Source organism: Trachurus trachurus (assembly GCF_905171665.1).
Source record: "Trachurus trachurus genome assembly, chromosome: 14".
NCBI classification, from domain to species: domain Eukaryota; kingdom Metazoa; phylum Chordata; class Actinopteri; order Carangiformes; family Carangidae; genus Trachurus; species Trachurus trachurus.
Window position 1 is genome coordinate 17,385,588 of NC_139903.1, and position 11,120 is coordinate 17,396,707.

The 11,120-nt window shown below is 41.4% G+C and overlaps 1 protein-coding gene across 1 annotated transcript; it reads left to right on the forward strand.

The window, feature by feature from the left end:
- On the forward strand, nt 1-9,553 carry zw10 (zw10 kinetochore protein). The gene is made up of 16 exons (XM_083985900.1): nt 1-194; nt 747-881; nt 964-1,065; nt 1,279-1,356; nt 1,650-1,809; nt 2,099-2,251; nt 3,075-3,272; nt 3,439-3,575; nt 4,378-4,560; nt 4,738-4,958; nt 5,364-5,435; nt 5,531-5,700; nt 5,827-5,957; nt 6,618-6,749; nt 6,929-7,131; nt 8,887-9,553. Exons 1-16 carry the CDS (start codon nt 90-92, stop codon nt 9,005-9,007), a joined length of 2,301 nt encoding a protein of 766 aa, XP_083842026.1. The 5' UTR covers nt 1-89; the 3' UTR covers nt 9,008-9,553.
- Nucleotides 9,554-11,120: the final 1,567 nt, after the last annotated feature.

Here is an 11,120-nt window from a genome sequence, read left to right on the forward strand (position 1 = left end):
AGCCAATCACACTCCCTGGCGGGTCCTGGAGTTGTTGTGCTGATCTGTCACAGTTTTGAAGAAAACAAAATTAAAACAGCAGCTAAAGTATGGCATCGTTTGTGACTGAAGTTCTCGCCAGCTCTGGCAAACTGGAGAAAGAGGACCTGTCCGGGAAAATCAGCAAAATGTCGCGCAAGGTGGAGGACACGAAGGTAAATCCGCCCGCTAGCGCTAACGTTAGCATAGCAGCGGCTGTAAAGTTTGAACTAGCTGTTAGCTGTTAGCTGTTAGCTGTTGTTAGCGCTGCCACTGACAGAGAAACTTGACTCGTCTTTGACCAACGGTGGGTTGGTTTTTACAGGGAAATAACACTCAGCTACAGGTAACATGAGCGATACGATTAGATATAATGAGGCGAACGGTCAAGCCAGTTTCAAGCTGATTTTGGCGTATTTTCGCCAGCAGGACTGTTTCTCTCTGTGGTGCTACCTTAGCAGCTACGTGGCTACGCTGCATCCAGCACAAACATAATACATGTGACAACACCAGGACACACTAATAACCCTCTATCAATTGTCCGCCATAAGCAAAAAATGAGAAACATCATGATAAATGTAAGGATATCTGCAAAGTTTGATTGTAACTATGCATGCATCTCTCAAAGCAATGATTCAACAGTTGTGTTCACCATGTAAACAGAGTTCTTCCATAAAGTTAATCAGCATAAAACTTTATATATATTAACTCTTTCATGCTTTTTCTAGGAGGAAGTATGTGACATGATAAACAAGAAGTATTGTGAGTTCCTACCAAGTCTTCAAGGGTCTGAGGAGCTGATGGTGCAGGTTGATGATGTCTCTAAAGAAATGGATGTCCTTAATAACTGCATTAGGAATGAGGTATGTATGAAAACATTAAAAAAAAGCTTAACCCAAGAAGAACAGACTGGGTTCAAGTCTGTTTTTGTGTATGTGCACACAGGTTCAGCAGAATATCCACGTGGCTGTGGCTGAGTATGCAAAGCTGAAGCAGCAGCTGGAGAAAAATAACATCATCATAACAATGCTGGGACACCTAAAGGAGGTACACAATATTTATTAAGTCAGATTTGATGTCATAAATGGTCATTTGTAAATATTGTCAAGTGTGATTTTGTAATGTTTTTATTTTTTTGTAAGTCATATTAAAATGTACCATCTGTAAAGCAGTTTGCAGGGATTTGTGTTAGCCATACATTAAATAAAAGTCTAGTTGGTGCATCCATCATTAATGTTTGAATGTTTCTGTGTGGCCCAGTTTCACAATGCTATGGAGGAGTTCAAGAAAGCTCTGTCAGAGAAGAAATATGTTGATGCAGCCAACCAGCTGGAAAAGGTAAGAGCTGCTGACGTCTTGTCCACACAACCTAACCTCTACTCTGAACTAAGATGGGGCATTTAATCTCTCATGACCTGGGCTAAAAGATAGAAAAGAGTGTCAGCCGGACAACGCTGAGTCGCCCCTGTGTGATCAAACACATATACAGTATTAGCATCCTGACTTCTGAGGTGTGTTTGAGAACTGAGGAGAAATGTAATGATGGACATTCTTACATGTATGCCTCTTTACAGTCACATAGTGTTTTAAGTGCACGTCAACATACTGATTGATGGGTAATATATCTTCAGGCAAAAGTCAGCGTGAATTCACTGAAGGGCTGGAAGACTTCCCAGCTGCTTCTGCTCAGCTCTCTCAACACTGAGCTGACGGTGCAGAGAGAAAATTTAATTTATCAACTGGGAGAAGAATGGAAGCGCCTTGTCATCTGGAGACTACCATCTTCAAAGGGTAAGACTCCTTCAGGAAAAAAATGTTGAGAGTTTTCATTATGTATGCCAGGAATACCTATATGGGCAACGCATGTGATACTCACCTTATGAATGACTGCAACCCAATACTCACTGCTCTCCCATTTCACATTGAACACCTGATCATTGAATGTTATCACCTAACGTGTATAAAATAGATTTCGTGGTGGTCTTTTGACTTCCAAAATCATCTTGAAATAAAGAAAATCACAGCTAATGTATCTGAATGAGTTTCATTAGCAGTCGTTTTTTTGGATTTGTCCCACCAGAGCCTGCAGGTGTGAAGTCCTTCCTGACGGTGGAGCTGAACCTGAGCCATCCGTGCAGTAAGGACGGTGAACCCAACCCACCTGCTCTGATGTGCTGCCTCCTGCAAGCGCTGGCCATCCAGGGAGGCCTCCAACACAAGATCAAACTCTTCAGTAAGAACAAGCAACACTGATGGCTGTTAAATATTCAGTATTTCATTTATTCATCATGTATGACAGCTTACACATTTTACAGTTGGAAAAATAAACTAGATGAGGTCATGGAGACACAGTTTCGTAGCATAATCGTGGCTTTTTTACACTGAAACTTCCTCAATTCTATCAAGTGATTTTTACATTGATACTAGGGATGTCACGATTATAAATTTTCTTGGTACGATTATTGTCAGAAATAATCACAGTGTTACGATTATCACGATTATTATGTATTAATTAATTTCCCAACACTATGAATGTGTAAAATCAAATAGTAAAATAATAATTACATTACTCATTGTTGACACAAATTATTTGAAGTATCTATTATGACCAATTATTAATCCCCCAGGGGAAGTGTTTGACATATTCAGGTCATAAATGATCATCTATACCAAATGTCGTTATCGTTTTTTGTTTTTTAAATACAAATAACACGCTAACATTTAAATTCCTACCAATTCAATGTTACATTAGTTAAATGGACCAGTATCTGAGCATTTACCTTTATTTTGGCACTAATCTGCAGATATGGTTCCGACATAATCTTTTTTGGGAAGTGACGGTATTTAGGAATGTTTACGATGAATTAATTGTGTTGTTTAATACCACAATTAATGTGAAAACAAGTAATCGTGACATCCCTAATTGATATTGACATGTCTGGAATAACCTAATGTCATCTGATTTAGGAAGCTAATTAATCTGTATGTTTATCTTAAAGCTCTGTGTATCCGAGGTCAAAACCTGCTCAATGTATTGTGTTATTTGTGTCGCTCAGGTCAACTGCTGTTGAAGAACATGCTGAAGCCGTTGGTGATGTACCCGTCGCTGTCGGTGAGGGTGACGGAGCAGCAGGGGGAGGGCACCGTCCTGGCACTGGAGTGTTTGGAGGAGAGCCACGAGGAGCGATCCACTCCCTCACAGGTCTACAGCAAACTGCTGCTGGTGCTCAAGACGCTGCACTCACACCTGCTAGGTACAGTCCCACTAAAACGATGTATGATGCTTCAAGGTTTCTTGTGGTTACGTTTCTGGTATCACATTCAAACTGGTAACATGAGTGGGATTTGATGTAGACAGCCTTCATCACATGTATTGCCCATGTTCACCTCAGATCCTCGTTTGTCTCTTTTATTTTTCAGACGTGTCCATTGGTGATAAGAAGCTCGCTGCTATCTTGGGAGAGCTGATCTGGGAGGAGATTTCCCAGTGCATCATCCACGAGTGTCTGCTCTACTCCATCCCCACCAACAGCAGTCAGCTGGAGAAGTTTGACACTGTAAGGACCGAACCGGTTGTTGTTGTTGTTGTGTATCAGGATATTATATACAGTAGAGATACTTTGTGTTCCTTTTTTTTACTCAGGTGAGCAGGTGATAAAGTTAAAGCAGATATCAGCTTCACGGCCGTTTCGGCTAATGCTGCGTTCAAGGCAGGCTTTTGAAACCGTAAGTTACAGCTTCAAGTCACAACTACGACTTGGTAGCGTTCCAGGTAACCCGTAGCTCGTGTTTTTACCATCCTGTTGTCTGTGAAAGTTCCCTATAACGGCCACTCGTAACTTCCGACCCGTGAACTCGTACCAGATCGAACTGGTATGACTTCACAGGAAGGAAAAACACAAAGTACGAGTTTCTTTGAACGCACCATGAGTTAGCAGCCCCCGCCCTTGTCAGGCATCAATTGGTCCTCGTGCTACGTCACCACATTCACGCGCATCCCTTGGCTGCACACACAGCCCTTCATGCCGTTCTCTCTCCTCATTGGATAACACTTGTATCCCACAAGGAAAATTTTCTCCTCGGGTTACAGCAGAGCAGAGTGACGGAGAGACTCGTGTTTAGGCTGAAATACTTCATGTAAGTGATTGCTGACGGAAAATAGGACTATTTAGGACTTATATTAACAAAAACATTCCACTGATATCTGCTTTAACGTATCTAGGCAAGGCAAGGCAATTTTATTTGTATAGCCCGTTTATACAAACAGTTTGTCTCAAAGGGCTTTACATGGCATCGTAACAACATCCTCTGTCCTTAGACCTCTATCTACAAAGATTGTGTCTTGTACTTAAATCTAAGGTGATCAAGGAAACTGCAGAGTTTGAGAAGTCTCTGAAGGAGATGGAGTATCTACAGGGCGATTCCACAGACCTGCTCAAATATGCCAGGGATGTCAACTGTCACTTTGCCAGCAAGAAGTGCAAGGACGTCATCGTAGCAGCCCGCAAACTCATGACCTCCAAGATGCACAACACTGTAAAGGTACGTGTGAACTTGTGCCATGACCTGAGAGAGACCAGGTTCATCGTACAGAAGTTCTTTAAATCTTATATCCTATAGAATAGATTTATGTAAGAAATATGTCCATTATAGCACAGTATAGTTTTTACATGATGTGTCTTTTCAGATGTTAATTTTTGTTTGATCTCCTCCTCTTAGATCACATCGGAGTCTAAGCTGCCTCTCCCCAGGCTGCCCGCTCCAAGTTCAGAGTTGAAGGTGAAGCAAGAAGCCTCAACCGAGACGATAATGGAGAACACGAAGCAGCTGTCTGCGTGGAGTCTGTGCCTGCCAGCCTGTCGCATCAGTGAGTCAGTGCAGCAGCTGATGGAGCTCACACTCAACACCCTGTGTGAGGCCGTCGGAAGCTCCTCACAGTGGTACGTTACAGAGCTCAATGGGCTTATTGTCCTCTGTCCCTGACTCACATGCGAGTTCGATGTGCCAGTGCAGTGGAATAGCTCAGTGGAACAACAAAGACTCTATGGCCTTGACTCTAATGAAATAACAGGATTTATGATCATTTAATCTAATAAGAGCATTTTATTCCCAGCACTGTTAACATCATTACAAAACATTGCCAGGAGGGTGATGGATTAAAAAAAACTGCTCCTCCTCAAAGATGTTTTTTATTATACAATTTAAAAAATTAAAAATCTATCAGATTGATTGATTGATTGACGGAGCCAAGCTTCATCACATCCTGAAATTTGCACCCAACATGTACATCTTGATGCTCCTTGCTGCCCAAGTGTTATAAAAAAAACCTTTTCCTCTGTTTTCAGTGCATCACAACTCTTCTTCACTGTGAGAAACATTTTCCAGTTGTTCTACGATGTCGTACCAACGTATCACAAGTAAGTTTCCATCACGTGACAAACTTAACCACAACATTTTTACACCTGAAAATCTGAAACATTGGCTCTTGTTCCTCCGCTCCTCCTCCCTCCAGGGAGAACCTGCTCAAGTTCCCGCACCTCGCTGCCATTCAGCACAACAACTGCATGTACCTGGCCCACCACCTGCTCACCCTGGGCCACCACTTCAGGGCCCACCTGCCGCCGCCCCTCAGTGATGGTGTTGCAACGTTTGTTGACATGGTGCCTGGATTCAGGAAACTGGGTAAGCAAGAATTGCTACAACTACTGGCCATGTGAACTTTGGTTTTGAATGGTTCTTTTTTTTTTTTTTTGTTTGTTTGTTTGGTTTTTTCTGTGGACATTAATGGTTTTGCGCGTTCTCCTTTAGGTGTCCAGTGCTTCTTGGCACAGCTCAATGTTCAGACGGATGAACTGCTGGAGAGACTCTCCACTGCTCACAACTTCTGCAACCTGGATGATGAAGATAATTACATTGCAGCGAGCAAAGCAGTGAGACAGGTAGAGAGAGGAAATGACTTGTGTTACCTTTATTTGTCGGTGCAAGCTATTTTTAGAACAGCGGAGCAGAGCCGCGAGCTGCTCAGAGCTATTCTACGGAGGCTAATGGGATTTTTTGGTTTCCCTCATCAAACTCATCAAATACACAATCCAACAACTCCAAAACGCTCTGGTGGACAAGTTGTGACCTGCACATTCACCACGCTATGAGATAATAACGGAATGTTACGAGACAGAGCTGTTTTAGAGGTAAATACAGAGACTGCTTGCCAAAAACTGCCCCCAACGGGAACGCGCATCAGCGGTTTTGCATGAATTTACCTCGAAAACAACTCCCTCTTGTAATGTCCTGTTATTATCTCATAGCGTGGTGAATGTGCAGGTCACAACTTGTCCACCAGAGCGTTTTGGAGTTGTTGAATTGTGTATTTGATGAGTTTGATAAGGGAAACCATGAAATCCCATGAGCCTCTGTAGCGTAGCTCTGAGCAGCTCGCGCCTCGGCCGTTCTAAAAATAGCTTGCACCGACAAATGACCAATTTGCCAAAATGTTTAACTATCCCTTTAAAGCTATCATAAGCTTCACCAATGCTTTATTACCCATTGTTTCATTCATGTGCTGCTTTTAAAGCATACACTTTTCATCCGTTTGTCTGCAGGTCATTCATCAGTTGAAACAGTTGGGTACAGTCTGGCAGGACGTCCTACCAGTGAGCATCTATTGTAAAGCCATGGGCAGCCTCCTCAACACTGCCATCTCGGAGATCATTTCCAAAATCATGATGCTAGAGGTTTGTTTCTTACATCACAGTGTTTTTTTGTACCCGTCACAGACGAATGAAGAAGTGTCAGTGAGATACAATAACCAATATTGTATAGTTGTCTGGATAAGCTATGGAGACGATCTGCTGACGTATGCATTATTACATTACTGTTGGTCAACAAGGATTTTATTTTTCGCTGTCTCCAGGATATTTCCTCTGAGGATGGAGAGCATCTACACACTCTGTGCCAGACCATCATCGAGGAAGGGCCACTGGTCTTCATCCCTCTGGCCGAGGAGAAGAAGAACAAGAAGTATCAGGAGGAAGTGCCTCTCTATGTGAAGAAGTGGAGCACCTTCAAGGAGCTGGTCATCGTGCTGCGGGCCAATCTGCAGGAGATCGTCGATAGGTAAGAGAAACAGTAAATAAAACAGTTTCACAAATAACTTGGAACATCTTCAGTGTAGTTTTTACATCCAGGAAGTGTAGTTAGTTGTTTTCTTTAATTAGTTCCCCCCTGGTGTTTATTTTACTACATATTTTACTGTGTGAATGGGAGAATTGTGTGTATGTGAGAACTGTGCGAGGAATGTCAAATGTACTGGCTTTTTATCTGTTATGTGTACTTATGTAATGCAGTTACTTGTGGCACATGATTGTCCATGACAAATTTCCCTGCAGGGACAATAAAGTTTGCATTGTATTGTAACACTGGATCCTAAAGTTCCCATAATACCAGTCAATAGCCTCTTTTATGAGAAACTCACTTTCAAACTCGACACCTTAAATTTTTAGCTCAGGTTTCTATAAATGTATAGTCTAAGCCAGTGTTTCTCAAATGGGGGTACGCGTACCCCTAGGGGTACGTGAAGGCACTCCAGGGGGTACGTGAGATTTGAAATATTAAAAAATATATAAATTCCAAAATCCATTTAAATAATTATATAACGGATATTTCAATAAAATACATGTCTAAATTCATAAACTAAATCTTATATTCAGTGGGCTACTTAATTAATTATCCTAAAAAAAAAACAGAGCCCCCCCCCCACCAGATGGTTTAACCCAACCTGACATTTGCCGCACGGCATCGCCTGTCAATCAAACAACGGAGTCGGGGTTGACGTAGCAGCAGCGCTGCTGAAACACGGAGGGATAAGTGATAAAAAAGTCGAAACCAGCGCCGGTAAAATCCCGACAGTGTTCAGAAGAATTTGTGGTGAAGGGAATTACGTCCACGAGTTGCAGCCCACTCTAGGCATCATGTTTTGTTTTTGGGGAGAAGTTAGCTAACAGTGGCATGAAGCTGGCTCATCTCCAGACGCATCTCAACACAAAACATGCACGTCATGTCGGTGAGCCTCCTGACTGCTTCATGAGGAAACTTTATGAATTCAGGTTGGTGTTACATGAGATTTTAAACGACAGCATCAAAGCGATCAACTTCATAAAGTCAAGGCCACTAATGCAGGTGTGTTTCACTGCCTCAGTTAACACAGACAGAGAGAAGTCCTCTGGCTCTCAACCTGTTGTTATGATCTGAAACCACACCTCTGATTGAGCACAGTCCCCCCATGCCACCGTGTTGCAGGACAACTGACTTGCAAAGCAGTAGCCCTACTGTCTGGACTTTTATTGTGTGTGTGAAGAAACGTGTATCTATAATTGATATCATGAATTCATTTTGAGAACAGATATTTATTAGATAGCATTTTAGACTGATGATTATTCTCATGTGCAAAAGTCTTTATAATCAAGTTGATTATTTTTTAGTCTGTATTTCTATATATTTTTATTTCCAAATAGTTCAAAAGAGGCCACTATAACCAATGTTTTACACAGTAAAAGTAAAATAAAGCAGACACTGATGACACATTGCTGTGTTTTACGTCTTTTGGTCCAAAAATGCTTTGCGCTGGGTAGGGGGTACTTGGCTGAAAAAATATTTCACAGGGGGTACTTCACTGAAAAAAGATTGAGAACCACTGGTCTAAGCTAAGTTACATTGTCCTAACTTATTTGTCAGACTAATCAGAGCTTATTGATTTAACCACAGGAGATAATACGTTTTTTTTCCCCACATGCTCAGCTCTTCTCCTGATAAACTGGCCTTTATACATAAATTTGATGTGTTCCTGTAACATACTGTTTTTCTCCTCCTCAGGTGGGCTGACGGTAAAGGTCCGTTGGCGCTGGAGTTCTCCCCCTCGGAGGTGAAGAACCTGATCCGGGCCTTGTTTCAGAACACAGAGAGGAGAGCTGTAGCTCTGACCAAAATCAAATAGACACTTGGAGCCACAGGCCACCAAGGAGATACAACAGCACCTTTCCTCTGTGGAAAATACAATTAACATCTTCCTTCATTTCCGTTTTCTGTCTTGTCTCTTAAATATATAAACTCACATATACGTAGACTGAACGAGAGAGAAATGTTCTCTCTGGGCGTATAAGCCGGTTTGTTCCTTCTAAACATTCGGACTGCAATTATTTCTACTGTGATTACATGAAGGCTTCTTAACATCAGCATCCTGCACACTCAGGCATATAGCTTTGGGGGTTTACTATGACAAAGCCAAATGAAGTTGTGTAACCAGCGGCTCGCCATCTGTTGACACGTGATGTCATCCCCAGGGTTAACTTTGCTTTAACTTGTTGGTTAAACTTCATCCGTGGCTCATTTCACACTCATCTCCATTTTTCTGTACTGATGTCATTTCAGAGGAGAAGGTTTGTCCAGTGATTTTTGCTCAAGCCTCAATGACTCTAAACAAATATAGTTCTGACTAAGACACACCGGACCTTGCTTCTCTTGTTAAGAATTTAAATCTCTTCCATACTGTATTTATTTGTCCAAATAAACCAAAAGACTTTTCTAAACTGTTTGTTTTTTGTGAATATGCTGATAATGAACTTGGCTCCAGTGCTGAATTCTTTCCATGCTGTTAGCTAAATTATCGAGCAGTTAATTGTTTAGGATGGAGATCGTCCTTGCTCTAGTGTCATGCTTTATGTATAAGATTATATATGACAATAATTTGAGGCTTCTTATCTGTCAGAAGAAACTAAAGTGATGTTTAAATTGAACTACGGGTCGTCCGCTGACAGCTGTCACAGCCGTGACCACTGTGATGGGTTGAAAGTTGTTGGTATTAACACTGGATGATGCAGAGGGAGGAGACAAACAGCTGGACAGTTGTACAGCAGCTCCTCTCAGTCCGTGTCTTTCTCCATCTGATCAAACCTGGTGACTTCAAAAAACTCTGGCAGCAGCTGTGTTATCATAAGGGATGCTTCACAGAGGTATCAGGTATGTGATTATTTTTCCCCTTTTTTGTCACAACCCTTTCAGTGTATATACAGTAATATAACCAGTGGTAGTGATGAGTTATTTGCTGTTTTGTATACAGCATTTGTAAAATTGACAGGACGTTTTTTAAATAATCATAACTGTCCACAGAGATGCCTTTAAATGTCTTAAATCTGACAAAAAACACAAAATTAAGACATATTCTGTTCACTAGAATATAAAACATAGTAAAAGCAACAAACTCACAGTGGAGAAGCAGAAACCACAGAATAGAAAATTAATCTGGTCCTAATTAGACAATCAGTTGATTGAGACGTGTCCACTTGAACTAGAAATAGCACAGCAGCACCAATTAAGAATAGAAATAGAAGAGATGTAGCTCACTCTTTAGCTCCCCTTTCTAATTATTTAAACAACAAGAATGTCTCTATTTAATGTGTATTGCCTGTTCAGATGGATCCTCTCAGAGTAACTTGTTATCAGCCTGATTGCCTCTTGGTCACAGTTCAGAAAAAATTTTCATGTTTTGTGTGCGACACCATAAACATAACGTGGATTTAACATTTCAACAAGAGAGGAGTAAATCTACTACAGTTCTTTGGCCATGTCTGGACAATACTGTTACTAAGCCTTCTGGTAAATACAGACAGTAATCTTTACAAATCCATCATGTTCCTTGGTGTTTCTCAGATTAATTTCGAGGATTAGTGAAAATCTCCTCGTGTAATAAAACTGCAGCCGAGCTGGGACACTGATCAACCCACTTCAGACAGATGAAACCACATGTTATGCTGATGAGGAAGTAAAGCATCATACACACCATCACAGCTTGAGCTGATCTACAGACGAATCTGAGGGACCTCAAAGATTTTCTTCTTGGAGGAGCAACACAATATAAAACAAATTGTTGCAATGAGTGACTTTTTCAAACGCTCGTCAATGGAAAACACATTTCTTCACTCAGAGGTATTTATTGAAGACGTTTGGTTGTGCTGTTTATGAGAACTGTCATGTTTGGTCCAATTTTCCAATTTAATTTAATGTTGTTGCCCAAACAGAGAAAAACCCCTGAAGTGTGATCAGCCTCAGCA